The sequence below is a fragment of the Theobroma cacao genome, chromosome 2, assembly GCF_053813885.1.
Source record: "Theobroma cacao isolate CCN51 chromosome 2, ASM5381388v1, whole genome shotgun sequence".
NCBI lineage: Eukaryota > Viridiplantae > Streptophyta > Magnoliopsida > Malvales > Malvaceae > Theobroma > Theobroma cacao.
In genome coordinates, this window is record NC_142640.1 from 48722167 (window position 1) to 48743186 (window position 21020).

Below are 21020 nucleotides of genomic sequence, written 5' to 3' on the forward strand. Positions count from 1 at the left end.
CCAAGTTCTCTTGTTGAGCATGAGAAGATCAATGCTCAACTTAAGGCTAATGAAGGTTGGGGCTAGGCTTTCAACTTGAAATCTTAGCTTAGAGCCTTAGACCTAACTTGAAAGTGTCATCGAGTCTAAATTTTGATTCTAATCAGGCTCAATATATCTATAGGAAGTGTCCAGTATATACTTGTCGAGACTGAGAAGACAATGGCTTTCATTTCTTGTGAGAAGCTTCTACATTACTAGGCAGAACATGCCATAAATTTACATTAGTTACAACCTAGATTACCTTTGCCAATGTCACATCTTACAAGTTACAGATAGGGAAGATAAAGATATCATATTGCTGATTCCTTGTATATGTAATTTCTTTATTAAAGTCATTGATCCTTCTTAAAATCAATCTGAGTTATGTTTTCTTGGTTTACTTAACTTGATAAGAGTGCTCAAGTATGTCAAAATTCTAGGATTTGCCAAAGGGTCCGAAAACAGAAAGAATGACACAATTGAATGGTGTATATATGGAGGTGTGATAAATGAATTTGAATTCGAAAATTTATTTTAAAAAAATCTGAATTATAATTCAGTTAAATCTGAATTGATAAAAAATTTACAGATTTAAACTTCAAATGATTTTAATTTGAAAGTTCCAACTTAAAGTAGTAATAACCTAAATTTAATATTAAAAATGACAAATTTTATCAATATTCATTTTAATTTAATATGTATATGAATTTAAATTGATTTGAACGTTGTCATCTGAACTCGAAATGACTTGATTGGAAACGACGCGGTTGCCAACTCTAAAAAATATTCACTTACAAATCAGGAGGCAGGCCAGTAGCATACTGTCTTGTTGCTGTGATGTGGTTTCTGATGATTGGCTGGCGAACAAGGGACAGGTGAGGGAATTTCCAAGGCCATATTACTGTCTACTTCTAAAAGATATTCACATACAAATCCATGCGCAGACAGAGTTGAAACTTTTTTGTTTGGAATATTATACTAATGATTGAAATGCTATCAATATATTGCCTGGAATTACGTATTAAATGCAGCTGGTTTTGTCGAGTAAAGGGTTTTAAGGAAAAATACCAAATTTATCATTATAAGATGATTCAATACTGAATTGTGTTAGCTCATGGAATATGACGGAGAATAAGGCTATGGCTTTTGTCAGCTCATGAAGGAGTAATAGCTGCATTGGCTGTATCCCCTGTGAAAAGGGCAGGTTTCTTCTGCCAGTCATGATCACAAGTTTGTCAAATTGTGGAAGTGATACGATTGCTAGCAGAATTCCCAAGTTTTAATCAGCAACAATTGTTGGTTCGTAGCTGTTCAGGTTGCTCAAAGGTGTCCATTTTGTGGTTTGTCCCAATGTAACTACCCTTGTCTGCTGTATGCATGCTATGTAACCTTGTCTCGTTAATGGTTAATTTGGACATTCCTGCTTAAGTTCATTAACATTTTTCACAAAAAAAAAAAAACTGAATTATGTCACTACACTTTAATTGTATTGTATTTTGTTATCATAATTTTTATTTCCATTAAACTCTGTAAATGAAATATTTTGTCTTTATTTTTATTCAAAAATAAGTAAAACAAAAATATTTAAAATAAACGTATACTGACAAAATTTAATGCAATTGAAACACAATTGCAAGATTCAACGTTCAACCATAATATAGTGATAAATTTGGTATTTATCTTAAGATTTTTATTCACCATGCCATGAGGTTATTTGGTTCATGATATTCACAAAATTGCTACAAGAATTTCAAAGCTGAGAAGCCTTAGATTGTTTACTAGGAGCAGAGCAGGGATATATCAGGCTTTAGTACTCAAAAGAAGATAATCTTGTTTCTTTGTTGCCAATACATGAAATCCCTAATACTTATATCATCATACATGGCTGGTAAATACAGTTAAATGGGAGAACATAACTTGGAACTGGTTATCATCAGTTTTTATTTGATTATATATTTTACCATTTCGGAGATTAACAGCTGTGTACTTTAAGCATCATTAGGCAGTGAATGAAACAACAACTGAATTCCATGTTGTGGCCTAAGTGTGAGAAGAGCTAAGGGTGCGTGGACATAGGCAGGGGAGAGGGCAATGTTGTAGCGTTGCAGAATCATGAAGATAGCCATCTTTGTTTCTGTGATCGCAAAGCTCATGCCCACGCAAGATCGAGGTCCCATTCCAAAGGGAATAAATGCACCCGCATTGTGTTTGGTAGCCTTGGCAATCCCTTCAGCGAATCTCTCTGGTTTGAAAAGATGAACATCATCTCCCCATAATTCAGGGTCATGGTGAAGTGCCATGTTCGGGATGCTGAACTCTATATTTGTAGGCAGCATGAGCTTTCCCAATTGAACTTCTCTTCCAACTCTCCTTGCGATGCCATTTACAGGAGGATACAATCGTAAAGTTTCATTGATGATCATGGTCATCTGTTTACAGATTAGAAGTAAAAGGTATCAAATTATAAATTCCCTGTTTAATACCCTGAATGCTCAAAACTAGTGCATGCTATTAAAGTGGTTAGAGCTTGAAATTTGCTTACAGTTTTTAGTTTGGCAATCCCTTCAGGATGTGGATCTTGATTACCAAATACCTCAATCACCTCTCTTCTTGCTTTCTCTTGCCAATCTGTATGGATTGCTAAAAGCAGGACTGTCCATGCGAGCAAGGAATTAGTTGTTTCTTGTCCAGCAAAGTAGAATGTTTTACACTCATCTACCAAATCTTCAACGGAGAGCCTGTTTTTCTCGTCCAAGTCATGATAGGCATTTAGAAGTAATCCCAGAAAATCACTGCCAAAGCTCTCAGCTTCTCCAGCCACTACTTTCTCTTCTCTTTGTTTAACAATCTTCATCACAGAATCATGTATTTCTTTTGCAAGTTTCTCCGATTCAATTTCATCAGCATGTTTCCAGACGTAGCTGCAAAAGCAAACCAAAGTCTGCCTTATATATGGAAAAAACTAGGATAGAAAGAAAAAAAATCCTCTCAGACCTACAGCTTTATGCATAAAATAGAGCCTTCTGGTTATTAGTCTCCAGAGTAAAGCTTAGAGGAGCTTACCTGATGCCAGGTATCCTGGCTTTATAAAGATTTCTGCTTGCGATTACTGACAACTTCATCAACGTCTCAAAAATCTTCTCGCCCTCCAGGTAACTGCTACCAAAAGCTGTTCTGGATATCACTTCTGAAGTCAATAATCTAAATTCCTGGAACACTTCGATCTCCTTCCCTTCCTGGCCTTTCCACTTCTGTAGCATTGTTTCAACGCTAGCAATTACTGCTGGAGTCATGTTCTGCCAAAACCATCCTCCACTTTGTAAGTATCACTACTGGAAGATCACCAAAATTTTAGTTTGCAAATGTTCCAAGTACAATAAATAATTCAATCACCAAGCCTATGACAGCAAAAACTTATAGTACAGTGGTTTTCATAGGAAGTTTTACTTTCAAGCTCTCCCCATGAAAAGCATAATTGGCCAATTTCCTTTGCCTTGCCCATTTTTCTCTTACGGTCGTAGCAAGCCCGTCCCCCAGTATCTTGCTAAGGAAATATGTAACTTTCCTCTTTGGAAAAGCTTTTTCACTATTTTTCAGCACCTCTTTGATGAGATCTGGTTCTGTAATTACCAGCAGAGCTCGAACTCCATTCCAACTAAGATAAATTTTCCCTAATCAAAGAACACAGAAAAAAAGAGAGTTAAATCTCTTCCTGGAAGCAGAACTTAGAAATCCTAGCGGAAAATGACATCATGTCTCACCATATGTGTTGATGCAGGAGTAAATATGAGGCAGCACTCTGGGAAATATATCATGTGTCAAGGCCATAGGTTTGCTTGATGCTTCCCTTATACTTTCGACAACTGCTTTGTTGTTTCCATGGATAAACTCATACGGAGGTCCTTTAATTCCCTGTGACCTCAGTATATTCTGTATCCGGTGGGGAATCCACCAGTAGTTGTAGAAGGCCTTGAGCAGAGCTCGGAGGAAGTAAAGGAAGAATGAACCTGCGACAAGGATTAAAAGCTTTCCCATGGAGTTCATTTCTTTCTCTTATCCACTACATTTGAGGTGTTGTGGTTCTTTGCTTTTATGCACGTTTAGGGCTGAAGGCATTTTGCTTATATGTAAAAGCCGGCTTTTCATTTGGTGCGATTTAGAATTGGTCAAAAGAACAATCTAGTCCATATAATCTCTAATTGTATCCAATTTAATCTCAATACTCAAAATTAAAACAATTTAGTCTTTTAATTTTAAAAATTTAGTCCCTCTTTTTAAAAAAATTTAATTTTACCGTTAAAAAGGATGATGTCGATGATAACGTGACACATTTTGATGATATGGAGTTGAAATGATGACGTGGCATACCATGTGGCATCGACATGATGATGTGACAATATCACATGGCATCAACATGATAACATGACAATGTCACGTGGTACTAATTTGATGATGTGACAATGACATGTTGACATGTCAACTTTACGTGGTAGATCAAAAAAATTTTCAAAATAAAAAATTTTACCATGTCATAAAGATTAAATTGAAAAAAAATATATATAGTACAAAGATTAAATTGAACAAAATTAAGATGATGAAGGACTACATTGAAAAAAATATTTGAAAAATATAAATCTTTAAGTAGATTATTGATATACTTATTAATAAGTCAAATATTTTAGCGTAAAAGATTTATGGTGTTAAAAAATATATATAAATATTTTCTTACTTCATTATTTGATTCTAGAATGTATATATTAATTAATTAATTTTTTACAAAAATTAAGTTTGAATTCTCCTTGTGTAAAAAAAAATTTGAAAAAATTTCATACCTAAAGTCAAATTTCGATGAATAACTTGCATTATGTTATTACAAAATAATATAAAATGACTAAATAAAATTTTTTCTTCTATTTATAATAGTATAAAAATTTGAAATTTATTTAACTTAGTTTTTAATGTGAAGTGAACTCAAATTAGCAAACTATGTTGATTTAGTAAAAAAAATGAAGAACGAAGATATGGAGTTAGTGATGATTATAAAAATAATTTCTTATTCTAACTTACTTAATTTGGACATGACAAATCTCTTATTATAACCATAGAATTTGAGCTCCACCCTTTTAATTTTTTATTTCTTTGTTTTGTTTAATATTTCAAGTTATATTTTTTAAGTTGAAATTTCCTAGATTAAAGATTAGGGGTGAGCAAATGGGTGGATTGAGTGGTTTAGTCCACCATATCTAAGGACCAAATGGACCAATCATTTTTAAAAAATCAATCAAAATCGACCAAATATAATGGAAGGTTAAACCGACAAAATATAGAATTGGTTTGGTTGGTTCGGTTTTGAACCAATAGACCAAAATTTTATCACATTTTTTTTTATAAATTATAATATTAAAACTTATAAACTTCATTCATAATTATATATATATATATATATATGAAATTAATGATAAAACTTATATGTTATAATGTTTTATATCAAAGTTTGTATAAATAATAACAATTATGAACAATATGTTATAAAATCTAAGGTGATAGCTAATAAGCTTATTAAGTGTAATCGTATAAAAAAAGTTTATTATAAGTTATAGTAATGCTTATGTATAAATTAAATATATATAATATATTACATTATTATATATATAATCAATGATACAAATTTTATGTTAAAATATTTTATATAATCATATAAATAAAGTATATTATAAGTTATAGTAATACTTATGTATAAATTAAATATATGTATATATAATATATGACTTTATTATATATATGCATATACAAAATTAATGACATAACTTATATGTTATAATGTTTTATATGAAAGTTTGTGTAAATAATAACTAATTATAAACAATAGACTATAAAATCTAAGGTGATAACTAATAAAGTTATTAAATATAATCATATAAATAAAGTTTATTATAAATTATAGTAATGCTTATGTATATGTATAGATAATATATCTATACAGTTATCTATACAGTTATATATATATATATATATATATATATATATATATATTCATACCACTTTATATTACGACATATTATTAAGGTTTAATAATTATAATATATTAATATGTAGGATATTTACTATTATATATTATAATATTAACATATAACTTATATTATTTAAAATATATAACTTGTAATTTCATATTAATACAAATTTATAAATAAATATATATAACTAATATTAAATTACTATGATTATGATTTGTATACATACATACAATACTCTAATATATTTTAAATATATTATTAATTAAGTTTACTATCAATTTTTTTAATATATAAAAAATATATATATGACTATATATACAAATATATAAAAAATTAATTTGGTTTTTTGTGTGGATTGGTTTAAAAATTTTAAAATCGAGAACCGACCAAATATTTTGGACCAATTGATTCAATGGACTAATTAGACTGAATTATTTTACTCAAATCGCATTTGGTTTGGATAGGGAATTGGTCTGGATTGGTTTTGCTAACCTTTATTAAAGAATATATTTATTGTTGATAAAGTTCAATATAATTGTAAATATTTGTACCGTTTTATTTTATTAATAAATTTTTTGTAGATCCAAATTAATAATTTAAATATAAATTTAGCATAATTTGATTGTGGTATTTGAACTTAAATAAAATTGTTTTATAAGAAATTTTAAGTAAATTTAAATAAAAGGTACATTAGGTAAGAGTTGAATAATTTCATAAAAAATGGGTATTTATAAATTGTAAAAGTTGTAACTAAATCAATGTATTTTGTTAATTTGAGTTTAGCTTAAGTTAAAAACTAAGTTAAATAAATTTCAAATTTTTATACTATTATAACTAGAAGAAAAAAGAATTTATTTAGTTATTTTATATTATTTTATTATAATATAATGCAAGTTATTCATCTAAATTTGACTTTAGGTATGAAATTATTTTGAAATTTTTTTTAGAAGGAGAATTCTAACTTAATTTTTGTAAAAAATATAAATTAATATAAATATTCTATAATCAAATAATCAAGAAAGAAAATATTTATATATACTTTTTAATACCATAAATCTGTTACACTTAAACATTTGGCTTATTAATAAATATATCAATAATCTACTTAGATATTTGTATTGTTTAAATATTTTTTTTCAATTTAGTCCCTCAACATCTTAATTTGTTCAATTTAATACCTATACTATATATTTTTATTCAATTTAATCCCTATAACGTGACAAGATTTTTATTTTAAAATTTTTTTTGATATGTCACGTGGCACAAACATGCTAACATATCAATGCCATGTCATCATATTAGTGCCACGAGGCATTGCCACATCATTACGTCGGCGCCACGTGGTATGCCACATCATCATCTCAATGCATTAGCACTAAAATGTGCCGAAATGTGCCATATTAGTGCTGATGTCATCTTTTTTAATGGCAAAATTAGATACCGTTAGGAAGAGGGATTAAATTGAAGAAATTTTTAAAATTAAAGAACTAAATTGCTTCGATTTTAAGTATAGAAATCAAATTGAACAAAATTGAAAAGTACAAGAATTGAATAGCTCTTTTGACTATTTGAAATTATTGCCTTCAAAAAATACACCCACTTTTTAAGTAAAGGGCTTAACAATTCAACTACAAATATTCATGGCATGCTATACATAATGCCTAATGCCTCACTCTTATGACTCTTATTGAATAATTGTGACGCAATAATAGTAGGTGATGTACTCTCTTATCTCGCAAGTCATGTTATGCCAATCACTAAACTGCAGATTATATTGGATTCAACTTAGCAACAATTTTGGCATTTATATAATCAATGAAATAAATAAAGATTAATTATAATTAACAATTAGGGTTCTTCATCCTATGAACAGGAAAAAAAGGGTGTAATAATCACTTCATATCATGCATTAATATGAACAATAATGAACTCAACTTGATAAAATTTGGTTTTAATAGATGTTAAGCTTTGATTTAGAGTTCACTGGGTAATAGGTGGTATATACATTAGGACTATCTGTTTTTTTTCTTTTTTTTTTTTGGGGGGGGGACACCTTGTATTAATTCATTCAATTTTTTTTTGAAAGGTATTAAGTCATTCAATTTTAACTACTCATTGTAAGAATTCAAAAGGGATAAGGACCTCCAAGTGGGGCTTTTTACTTTAGTCAAAGACTGCTGCAAAACGTGATAAGAATTTTACATGTTCAAGACTATTTTCCATACGTTTATTTTAGTCAAAGACTCTTGCACATCACGTTATGTAACATTTCAAAGAAATAAATGGTGAGAGTCAACAAGATTGTGTTATATATAGTCCTCCTGTCCCATTTTATTTTTTCTTATTTGATTTTCATGAAATTTAAAAAAAAATTAATTTTGATGTATTTTATATTAAAATTTCAAATTGTATTATACACGTTATGTTCCATGGATTTTAATCTCAAAAAATTTAAAAAAATTATGAAAAATAAATTGAAAATGTATCTTGTAGTACGTGTATAACTTTGTCCTATAATACAAGCTGTAGTAGATATATAGCCAAAATCATTATCAGTACTCAATTATAAAATCAATTAAATTGTCATAATCACCCCTTTGCACGGGAAAAGAAAAACGCAAGGAAAGAAGAAAAAAAGTTGCAATAACCCTGGGAAAATGTCCTTCATCAGATATATTATATACTTTGCATTAACATAATCTTCTAGTCATCATCATCAACCAACATCTGCCTTTTGTTTATTTTTGGACTGTTTGCAGCTTGCTCCATCATGGCATGGATAAAATATATTTAAATCATTTTGTGAAAGAAAGAGGGCATAAAATATATTTGAATCTCCTTTGAGGTTATCGCTCTCACCGCAAGGTAGGTAAACGTGCGACTTTTAAACGTAGATGACAAAGACATAATTGAATATTTATTCATCATTACTAGAAAAAGCTGTAATTTAATTTCTATTTGATTATTTTGCCATCTTGGGGATTAAAAGCTGAGCTATTGGGGAAGAGGCATTATTCAATTAACAACTATGGCCATCATTGCAGAGAATGAAGCGTCACTTGAGTAATCCGTGCTGTGGCTGAAGCATGAGAGTGTTAGTGGCGACTGAACATAGGCTGGGGAGAGCGTAACATCATCTCCCCAAGGGTCATGGTGAAGTGCCAGGTTTGGGATGAGAACCTCTAAAATTAACAGGCCAATCGAGTGAGCTCTCCCAATTGAATTTCTCTTCCAACTTATCTGACAGTGTCAGTGACAGTTATAGGAGGATACAATCTTTGGATTTCATTAACGATCAAGTTCATCTGTGTACAAGATAAATTTACTTCAATAATTGCTCAGTAGTGTAAACCACTGAAAGGGTTAGAGGATATGATTTGCTTACAGTCTTTAATTTGTTTGGCAACGCCTTCAGAATGTGAATTTTTTATTCCAAATATATACCCCAACCACCTCTCTTCTTGCTTTCTCTTGCCAACCTGTGTGGATTGCTAAAACCAGGACTGTCTTCTTGTCCTGCGGTGTAGAATGTTTTGCACTGACCTACCAAGTCTTCTATGGAAAGCCTGCTTTTCTCATCCACATCATGGTAAGGATTCACAAGTAATCCCAGAAAATCACTGCTGAAACTGTCAGCTACTCCAATCACTACTTTCTCTTCTCTTTTCTTAACCATCTCCATCACAGATTTATGTGTGCATATTTTTAAGGAATTTCATAACACAATATGCAGGATATTTTTAAATATCAAATTAATTTGATATTTGATATCAAATTAATTTACCAAGTTATTGTTAACTAGGGTTGTAGAAGTTTTGATCTTTACAAATTCATGGGGTTTGTTTTGGAGTGCAGGGTGTTCTCACATGTTTGACTATTGGAGGACTGGATTTTGGAGTGTGACAGATGATTTCTTTAGTAGCTAGGGCCTTGAGTTGTTATCAATATTTTTCCTTTAGATATTATTCCATCACTTCTGTGAGATAAGAGTCAGGACCCTCAAGCCTGTTTTGCCTTTTTGGACATAAGCTAATTCTAGAACGTAGCATTCTCCTTTTTTGTTTTGAGCCCAAATGAGTTGCTCTCATCTTTTCTCACGGTCGGTGGAGCTGGCAAAGCAGACATTGGCCAGCTACAATATGTTATATTAGAAGCTTCAGCATTACTAGGCACTAGACAGTACATCCTTATTTCTCACGTCTTACAACTGATTGGAAGGATAAAAAACTAAAACCCACCTAATTTCTATTGTTTTATATTAAAATGATTGATCCTTGTCAAAAATCAATCTGAATTATCTTTTCTTGTTTTACTCGTTGGCCAGAGATACGCTTGCAAATCAAGTGTGCCTAATCCTAGATTTTACTGAAGGGAAGCAAAACAGCAACAAATGACATTGATTAATGTTAAATGGCCTATCTATATCTCTTTGTCCAAATATGCAACTGCAGCACACTGGCTTCGGCCTTGATTTGTAATGATTGCCTGGACACCTGAGGAAATTTCAAGGCCTTTGTGCTCTCTAGTTCTAGAAAAAGTTGACCTAGAACGTCCATATTCAGACAATGCAGAAACTTTTGTGCTTGGAAGTTAATTATACTCAGGAGAGATTGAACTGCTATCAATAGTATATTGTCTGGATTTATGTGTTAAATGCTGCTGATGTTTTCGGTCAGGAGAGAGCTAGAGCATTTTCAAAGGGGAGGTCAAACAAAAAGAGATATTAAATAGTTAAAGAGAATTTTATATATAATTCAATTATTATTTATCTAAAAAATTAAATAAAATTTAGAAAATATTGAACATGTAAAAAAATGCATATTAACAGTAATAGTAGTGTCATTTATATATATGACTGAATGAAACTATAAAAAAATTCTCTTTCACTCTTTATGTGTAAGAGTGGAAAAGAAAATAATTTTTCAAACTTAAATGAATTACCTCTTAACTTTGTGTGTCTTAACTCTCCTTTTATTTTCTATTTACTTCTTAAATTGCTAATTAACATATTAAGTTATTAGATTAAACTATTAAAATATAATATGTTTGTCGTAACGTGTGGGTTCGAGAACCTGTCCGCCAGACGTTGACGAAAATAAATCGGTTTAGGAGTCGCCACCAATCTTTTTTTTTATCTAGATGTGATTGGTCACTTATTAACCCGATTCTAATCAACAAAGTCCTAAATTAATTTTATGTCCGTCGAAAAAACGAGAACTGATTCACATTTTTTAGAGATGGGTTCGGGAGTGCGGTTACGCACGGAGAAAGGTTAGCACCTCCGTGGCACCCATTTCACGAACGGTACCATTTAATCTTAAGTTATCGTATTATAGCCTACTTTTGATTGATTCCCTACTTATTAACTAAATTTTTATTAAACTGACTGCCTGAATCTTTTATTTGGTTTTACATATGCATTTGATGCAAGAGTAAAATGATGTCATGACTCGTTTATTTTAAATAATGGGATCGGTAATCTTTTATTGAAAAATTATTCGAAGACCATCCCAACGTTTTGATGAAGTCTCGAAATTCTCCTCACCTAGAGATATCCTCGGAAGAACTCGTCTCTACAAGCTCTTCGGGGAAATCCCATCATCGGAATTCCCGCATCATTTGCAAGATAAATGTGGCGTGCTATGACAGGATAAAGAGATGATGTCTACATGCACGCGTTTATTGACTTAAGCGATTCATAATTCATCCAATTATGTGTTTAATAATTTATCACCTTATTTATATATTTATTTTGTCATTTTTTTTCATGGATTATTTATTTATTTTTTTTTTATTATTATTATTTATTTTTATTTTCTATTTAGATCCATATCTTTTAATTAACATTGTTGATTAACATTTAACTTGATTATATAACTTATCAAATAAACAATTAATTAATTTTTTCAAATGATTAAATTAACTTTTTTTAGTAATATTTATTTAAGCTAATTAACTAATTTAAGTTTGGATGCAACATTATGTAAATTAATTTATTTTTTTAACAATGACTATTTGACTTAATGGGTATTGGAGTTTAGAGTTCGGATTTATCCTGACGCTTTGGTGAAAATCCGTCTCAAACTTCGCACAAAAAAAATCCACTTAAAAGAGGCAACTCTTTGCTTTTCTTAGGTGGAGTTTCTCAAACAATCATCTTATTTTTCTTATAATTTTTATATTTGTATCCTGTTGTTGTTTTTTTGTTTATATATATATATATATATATATTATATTTACAAGTATCTAAATATGAATATTTCTTTCTTTCTTTTTATTCCTCTCATTTGTTTATTATCATTACTATTTTTAACATAAACTAAACCTATGATTAGTTTTCTTACTATTTATTTTATGTATATATGTATATATGTTCTTCTAAACTATGTATCTTTACTATTTTTTTTACTATGACTATCATTGTTTTTTTATTTTTTTGTTATTTCTGTTCTTATTCATTTATTGATTTTTTAGACCAAACCTAAGAACTCTCATAAATATGAATATTGATCCCAATTATATATATATATATACTATTACAACCATTATCATCTCTTTTTATTATTTTTTTTGTATTTTTTTGTTCGAATATTTGTTTATATTTATTTATTTATCAAATATTTACCCATATTTTCATTTCTCACTTTATATTTTATTGTTATTTTTCTACTTTAAAATATCACATAATCTCTACATAATATATTTTTTGTCTTAATTAAATTATTCTTATGCTCATAATAATATGTTTTTAACATAAACAATTGAGTCACCACAATAAATAAAAAAAATATTAAAGTAAAAAAGCATGCAAATTAGATCTTACCTTATGTAAATTTAGATTAACTTAAAAAAAATAAAATTATGTGGGCTAAGACAAGCCACCAAAGGTACAACGACTTGCTCTCCAAAAAATGCCGTGAAGAGTCCCTTTTTGTTACAAATCTCTACCTCCTTTCTCCTTTTTTTTTTTTTTTTTTTATCTTTCTTTCTCCCCCTTATTTCCTTCTTCCTTTCCTTTCTCTCTCCCTGTCGGCTTCTTCTTTCTTTTTCTTTTTTTTCTTTTTTTTTTCTTCTCTTCCTCTCCTTTCCTTTCTCTCTCCCTGCTGGCTTCTTCTTTCTTTCTCCTTCTCTTTCTCTCCTTTCTCCCTGTCGACGTCACACCCTTCTCCTCTTCTCTCTTCCTCTTCTCTCTACCGTCTTCTTCCTTTTTTTTTTTTTCTCTATTTTTTGTGTTTGATTGTGGTTCTTCGGCTGCTAGAGATTTTTTGGTTTTTTTGGTTTTTTGAAAACGTTTTTTTTATTGTTTTTTTGGTTCTTCCTCTCTGATTTTTTTTTTTATTATCCCTCTTCCCCTCGTTTTGCAGGTTGTCCATCTTTTGAAGTCAGGTTGTCCAAAAATTTGGACAACCCGATAATGAGGTTCTAGCACCAAGGAGTTGGTAGTCAGAACCCTGTCATTCAGGGTGGTTCCTTCTCTTTTTTTTTAAAATTATTTTATTTTATTATAATTTTTTATTTTTTTGAAGTGTCTACAATGTTATGATAGTTATTAGATTAGACTGTTAAGATATAATATGTTATGATAAGTTTATATTTATATTAAAATTTAATAGATTTGAATTAATAGACTCACTTTTATTTTTTTATAAATTTGATAGGCTTAACATATTAATTTAGAATTTATTTATTGGGTTTAACTAGCAATATGGTAACCATAATAACTCTAATTTTGCCAAACAGTATGAAAAATAAAACTAATTATTAAATTAAAAATTATTTTGAGAGCTATTAAAAATAAATATAATAGATAAATATGTATTGAAAAAATATAATTATTTTATTCTATCAATTTGTATGTATAACCTTATTACTTAAAATCTGCAACATACGTACTAAAATGCATTGGTTATTTTGAATAAAAAATGATATATTGATGAAATTTTAAGTCATAATGCAATACTACAACTTATATTTGAAAATTATATAATAATTTATTTATTTTAAAAAATTAAAATCATAAAAAATAAAATCTAGATAATAAAAAAAAAACATGACAAGTAGAAGATAGAATCCACATATAATATAATAAAAGAAAAAAAAATATGATTGTTGGTACGTTAAAATTTGTGAAAGAAAATCTATAGAAATTTAAAATATATGAGAAGAACTAGGTTTCCCAGGTGAACCTTGCATCAGGTGCAGGAATATCATTCCGCAGTAGGGCAGTACCAGTATACATTTGTGATTTAAGCTTTGAACCACTTTAAACTGAAAGGCTCTGACAGCATATCAAGAACCACCCGTTTTGGATTGAGAAATAAGGATCCAAAAATAGTTACCATACACTTAACAACTATTATCACATTGCTGATAATTAAATGCTATAGTACATTGAATACCATTACTGAAGACTATTTAACATTTTACCATCTTGGACACTAATAGCTGCACACTCCAGAATAAGCTATACTAACCTAGAAGCAGCTAGTCTTATTAAGAACTTTAGGGACCACTCTGTAGTGAATGAAGCATTACTTGAATTCCATGTTGTGGCTGAAGCTTAAGTATAGTATATGGAGAGTGAACATAGGCTGGGGAGAGAGTAAAGGTGTAACGTTGTAGAATCATTGAGAGAGCAGTCTTTGTTTCGGTGGTTGCAAAGCTCATACCCACGCAAGATCGAGGTCCCAATGAAAAAGGAATGAATGCAGCCGCATTGTATTTGGTAGCTTTGGCAGTCCCTTCTGCGAGCCTATCTGGTTTGAAAAGATGCACATCATCTCCCCATAAATCAGGGTCATGGTGAAGTGCCATGTTTGGGATCAGAACCTCTATATTATCAGGCAGAACGAGCTTCCCCAAATGAACTTCTTTTCCAACTTCTCTAACAGTGGCAACCACAGGAGGATACAATCTTAAGGTTTCATTGATGATCAGGTTCATCTGTGTGCAAGGCATGAACAAAAAGATGAAACTAGAACTCACGATTTAATTTATTATGTGCTAGTAGTGTACGCTAATGAAATGGTCAGAGATTGCAGTGTTGCTTACAGTTTTTAGATTGGCAATGCCCTCAGAATGTGGATTTTTGTTTCCAAATACCTCAATCACCTCTCTTCTTGCTTTCTCTTGCCAATCTGTATGAATTGCTAAACCAGGACCGTCCGTGCGAGCAAGGAATTAGTAGTTTCTTGTCCAGCAAAGTAGAATGTTTTGCACTCATCTACCAAGTCTTCTACTGAAAGCCTGTTTCTCTCATCCTCATCATGATAAGCTTTTACAAGTAATCCCAGAAAATCAGTGCCAAAGCTGTCAGCTTCTCCGGTCAGTACTTTCTCTTCCCTTTTCTTAACCATATCCATCACACAATCATGAATCCCTTTAGCAAGTTTCTCTGATTCTATTTCATCAGCAGGTTTCCAAATCTTGCTGCAAAAGCAAACAAAAGGTATCGCCTGAGATGACTTTTATGTATTTCCTCTCTCTGGAAATCCGGGACAAACTTTAGGGGACAAACTTTAGAGTTTAGATTGATTGATAGTTTAGATTTATTTTCAGAATTAAAAATTTTAAAAGAAATTATATAAAAAGAAAATAATTTAATTGAAATACTTAATCATATAAGAAGATTTTATTTTTTTTCAAATGCATATATTACTTTTAGAATAATATTAACAATTTCAGTAAGTATTACTTCAAGATAAAAAAGTTTTTCAAAATTAAAATTAATAAAATCTTTTTTAAAATCAATAATGTTTCAAGAAAGATTAAATGTATTGACTGTATTATCAATTGAAAAAAAAAATATTAGAAGAACTTGATTATAAAAGTTTAATTAAAAATTTTACATATAAAAAAATTAGAAGAATAAAATTTTAATAATTTTTTTTAATTTCAATAAAAAAAACCTCATTTGATTATTTCGCTTTAAGTTTTTGAATTTATTGGGCCGCCTTTGGCCATATCATTTTCATAATTCGCCAAGTTACTCTATCAAGATACATTTTCAATCCTCTATGCTTTACATCATTTCTTTCAACCCAAAGAAACTAAGAAATTACATATTAAATGTAGCTGGTTTTGTCCATACTGGTTATCAGCGGAGTAAAGGGTTTTAAGGAAAAATACCAATTTATCATTATAAGGTGATTCAATACTGAATTGTGTCAGCTCATGGAATATGACGGAAAATAAGGCTATGGCTTTTGTCAGCTCATGAAGGAGTAATAGCTGCATTGGCTGTATCACCTGTGAAAGGGGCTGGTTTCTTCTGCCAGGCATGATCACAAGTTTGTCAAATTGTGGAAGTGATACGATTGCTAGCAGAATTCCCAAGTTTTAATCCGCAACAATTGTTGGTTTGTAGCTGTTCAGCTTGCTTAAAGGTGTCCATTTTGTGGTTTGTCCCAATGCTCAAAGATTTTTATTCACCATGCCATGAGGTTATTTGGTTCATGATCTTCACAAAATGACTACAGGAATTTAGAAGCTGAGAAGCCTTAGATTGTTTACTAGGAGCGGAGCTGGGATATACCAGGGTTTAGTACTCAAAAGAAGATAATCTTGTTTCTTTGTTGCCAATACATGAAACCCCTAATACTTGTATCATCAGAAATGGCTGGTAAATACAGTTAAATGGAAGAACATAATCAGAAACTGGTTATCATTAGTTTGTAAGATTTCTTAAAAAAAACTGTACAAATTTCCAGAAATCAAAAGAGCAAAATGATGAACAAAAACAGAGTTGAGAGAAGAAACAAGTCTGTATATGGATCAAAATTGATGAAATAACGGCTGCTCAGATGAAAGAGAAAGAAGGCCGTTGGACTACACAAACAAAGAGAGAACGAAAACGACGCGATTGAAGGAAAGAAACAAACATTGAACAAACGACACAACAAGTCGTCGTATGCTCCTGTAAACAGAACAGACAAGAAACGACAGCCAAGGACACCGTTTAAGCACCCCCAACAAGCAAATCATAAAACGACACAGGTGACCCCCGTTTCACAAACTCAAATCGATGAAGACATATGCGGCACCACTTTGCACAGCCCTGAACCCTTCTTCAACTTATTTAAATTCCAACTGCTTCCCGCCATTAGTTATTTATTATTTATAAGTTTTTGCCAGTTCTGATCGGGCGGGCTGGTCAAAATTGTAAAGTAGTTGTAAATACTTGCAAAGATACCATTGTTAGAGGTCTGGTTATATGTCATGGCGCATATTTGAGAATGGAGTTCATGCTGATTAATCGTGTGCAAACTGTGATGTCCACATTTATTGGATTTTGAGAGGGCTATGAACTCGACTGAATGGCTGCTGTGTTCAGTATATAAACTGAAACAGGGGACTGTACTCCCCAACAAACTTGCTGAAAATAATTTTATAGTTGCTTAACAGGGGAGATCACCGTGAAAGCCTGTGCTGTTTATACCATTTAGTTTAGTTTTAGTATGTGGTAATCTCATATTGTATGCATCTTTTCCTTTGAAACAATTGATGCGTTTAGCCTTTTAAGGCATTTCATAAAGCATGATTCAGACTATCTAGCCTGGATATCTTTTGCTTCAAACCTGTTAACAAATTTGTTTTATTAGTTTGATCTTGATGCTCCTTTTGCCTAATGAGCAAGCCAGACCTGGTTCCCGGGTTCACCTAGTCCTGTACTGTGTATAAAGAGAATTTTGAATATAAATCAATAGTATGCCATAATTTAGTATGATTTCTTACCATTTTATTTAATTTTTTCAGGGTAAATTTATAACTAATGTCAATCTTTACCAATAATGGAGCCAAGGTTTATGCTCAATCTGGGTAAAGTTATTTCTCCTTCTGCAAGTCTCTCTGGTTTGAAAACATGAACATCTTCAACCATATCTCAGGGTCATGGTGAAGTGCTGGAGTTGAAATGAACAATTCAGTATTTTTCTTCTTGGAGAATTTTGTTACAGAAAAAAAGATGCCTGGACAATCATACGGATCTCTAATCAAGATCTACAACAATATCAGAATATAAGAGGAAATAGTACTCAGAGGAGCACCATCTTCATACTTGATTGCTTAAACATTTTGTTCCAATATCATCATTTACTATTACATGGATAGAAACAAGGACAAATTAATCAACATCACTGACTGGGGTGAGTTACTGGCTGCGGCCTCTGTAAGCAACTGATCTACAAGGCATTATTCCATTGACAACTCTAGGCTTCATTCTACAGAGAATGAAGTATTACCTGAATTCCATGTTGTGGCTGAAGCAAAGGAAGGTAATATGGTGAGTGGCTGTAGGCTGGGGAAAGGGAAATGGTGTATCGCTGTAGAATCATGGAAAGAGCAATCTTTGTTTCTGTAATTGCAAAGCTCATACCGACACAAGATCGAGGTCCCAATCCAAAGGGAACATATGCAGCTGCATTATGTTTGGTGGCATTCGCGATCCCTTCTGCGAATCTCTCAGGTTTGAATAGATTGACATCATCTCCCCATAACTGAGGGTCATGGTGAAGTGCCATGATTGGGACAACCAAATGTAAATCAGCTGGCAGGATGAGCTTTCCCAATTGAACTTCTCTTCCAACTCTCCTTACGATGCGATTTAAAGGAGGATACAACCGTAAAGTTTCATTGATGATCATGGTCATCTGTTTACAGATTAGAAATCAAAGGTATCAAATTATAAATTCCCAGTTTAATACCCTGAATGCTCATAACTAGTGTATGCTATTAAAGTGGTTAGAGCTTGAAATTTGCTTACAGTTTTTAGTTTGGCAATCCCTTCAGGATGTGGATCTTGATTACCAAATTCCTCAATCATTTCTCTTCTTGCTTTCTCTTGCCAATCTGTATGGATTGCCAAAAGCAGGACTGTCCATGCGAGCAAGGAATTAGTTGTTTCTTGTCCAGTAAAGTAGAATGTTTTACACTCATCAACCAAATCTTCTACGGAGAGCCTGTTTTTCTCGTCCAAGTCATGATGGGCATTTAGAAGTAATCCCAGAAAATCACTGCCAAAGCTCTCAGCTTCTCCAGCCACTACTTTCTCTTCTCTTTTTTTAACAATCTTCAGCACAGAATCATGTATTTCTTTCGCAAGTTTCTCCGATTCAATTTCATCAGCATGTTTCCAGACGTAGCTGCAAAAGCAAACCAAAGTCTGCCTTATATATGGAAAAATCTAGAATAGAAAAAAAAAATCCTCTCAGACCTACAGCTTTATGCATAGAATAGAGCCTTCTGTTTATTATTCTCCAGAGTAAAGTTTAGAGGAACTTACCTGATGCCAGGTATCCTGGCTTTATAAAGATTTCTGATCGCGATTACTGACAACTTCATCAACGTCTCAAAAATCTTCTCGCCCTCCAGGTAACTGCTACCAAAAGCTGTTCTGGATATCACTTCTGAAGTCAATAATCTAAATTCCTGGAACACTTCGATCTCCTTCCCTTCCCGGCCTTTCCACTTCTGTAGCATTGTTTCAACGCTAGCAATTACTGCTGGAGTCATGTTCTGCCAAAACCATCCTCCACTTTGTAAGCATCACTATAGGAAGATCACCAAAATTTTAGTTTGCAAATGTTCAAGTACAATCAATAATTCAATCACCAAGCCTATGACAGCAAAAACTTATAGGACAGTGGTTTTCATAGGAAGTTTTACTTTCAAGCTCTCCCCATGAAAAGCATAATTGGCCAATTTCCTATGCCTTGCCCATTTTTCTCTTTCGGTCGTAGCAAGCCCGTCCCCCAGTATCTTGCTAACGAAATATGTAACTTTCCCCTTTAGAAAAGCTTTTTCACTATTTTTCAGCACCTCTTTGATGAGATCTGGTTCTGTAATTACAAGCAGAGCTTGAACTCCATTCCAACTAAGATGAATTTTCCCTAATCAAAGAACACAGAAAAAAAAAAAGAGTTAAATCTCTTCCTGGAAGCAGAAGTTAGAAATCCTAGTGGAAAATGACATCATGCCTCACCATATGCGTTGATCCAGGAGTAAGTATGAGGCAGCACTCTGGGAAATATATCATGCGTCAAGGCCATTGGTTTGCTTGATGCTTCCCTTCCAATTTCGACAACTGCTTTGTTGTTTCCATGGATAAACTCATACGGTGGTCCTTTAATTCCCTGTGACCTCAGTATATTCTGTATCCGGTGGGGGATCCACAAGTACTTGTAGAAGACCTTGAGCAGAGCTCGGAGGAAGTAAAGGCAGAATGAACCTGCGACAAGGATTAAAAGCTTTCCCATGGTGTTCATTTCCTTCTCTTATCCCCTACATTTGAGGTGCTGTGGTTCTTTGCTTTCAGCACGTTTAGGCCTGAAAGCTTTTTTTTTTTGAAGAAAGAATTCTCACTTTATTGGGTAATCATACGTAAGGAGCCAACTCGCAATAAATCCTTCAACCAAAGATGCCATTTCTAGAGATGGGCCATCATATGAAACAAAAGGAAGTCTAGGCCTAACTTGGCCATGTAGTCTGCAACTTTATTCCCTTCCCTATAAATATGACGTATGCTAACCTCCCATTGTCTACTAAGCAAGGCTTTAATTGCTCTTATCACGTCTGAATTTGACCAGGATGCGTGGCTCGAGTATCCGGCTTTTCATTTGGTGCGATTTGGAATTGGTCGAAGGAACAATCTAGTTCATGTACTTTCTAATTTTATCTAATTTAATTTTAATATTTAAAATTAAAATAATTTAATTTTTTCATTTTAAAATTTTTTTTAATTTAGACTCTACCTTAACAAAATTTAATTTTACCGTAAAAAAAATAATGTCGATAATGACGTGACATATTTTAATAATATAAAATTAAAATAATGATGTGACATGTCACATGATATCAACATAATAATGTGACAATGTCACATGACACCGACGTGATAATATGATAATATCACGTGTCACTAATATGATGATATGACAATGCCATGCTGACATGTCAACTCCACTTGACAGATTAAAAAAATTTTCAAAA

At 31.8% G+C, this 21020-nt stretch overlaps 2 protein-coding genes, 1 long non-coding RNA gene, 1 other non-coding gene and 1 pseudogene across 4 annotated transcripts; 2 read left to right on the forward strand and 3 right to left on the reverse strand.

The window, feature by feature from the left end:
• Positions 1-1827: 1827 nt before the first annotated feature.
• On the reverse strand, positions 1828-4122 carry LOC18610189 (cytochrome P450 CYP749A22-like). The gene is made up of 5 exons (XM_007045713.3): positions 3783-4122; positions 3469-3692; positions 3085-3317; positions 2564-2942; positions 1828-2450 (listed from the first exon to the last, which is right to left on the reverse strand). Exons 1-5 carry the CDS (start codon positions 4063-4065, stop codon positions 2010-2012), a joined length of 1560 nt encoding a protein of 519 aa, XP_007045775.1. The 5' UTR covers positions 4066-4122; the 3' UTR covers positions 1828-2009.
• Positions 4123-5045: 923 nt separating this feature from the next.
• Positions 5046-5138, forward strand: LOC148764367 (small nucleolar RNA snoR8a). Its single transcript, XR_016024964.1, has one exon. It is a non-coding gene; the product is annotated as a small nucleolar RNA snoR8a (small nucleolar RNA).
• Positions 5139-14442: 9304 nt separating this feature from the next.
• Positions 14443-14978, reverse strand: LOC148764368 (cytochrome P450 CYP749A22 pseudogene; annotated as a pseudogene).
• Positions 14979-15900: 922 nt separating this feature from the next.
• On the forward strand, positions 15901-18863 carry LOC148764369 (uncharacterized). The gene is made up of 2 exons (XR_016024632.1): positions 15901-16420; positions 16514-18863. It is a non-coding gene; the product is annotated as an uncharacterized LOC148764369 (long non-coding RNA).
• LOC18610190 (cytochrome P450 CYP749A22-like) lies at positions 18052-20433 on the reverse strand. Its single transcript, XM_007045714.3, has 5 exons — positions 20014-20433; positions 19698-19921; positions 19315-19547; positions 18796-19174; positions 18052-18682 (listed from the first exon to the last, which is right to left on the reverse strand). Exons 1-5 carry the CDS (start codon positions 20294-20296, stop codon positions 18254-18256), a joined length of 1548 nt encoding a protein of 515 aa, XP_007045776.3. The 5' UTR covers positions 20297-20433; the 3' UTR covers positions 18052-18253.
• Between the last annotated feature and the right edge of the window lie 587 nt (positions 20434-21020).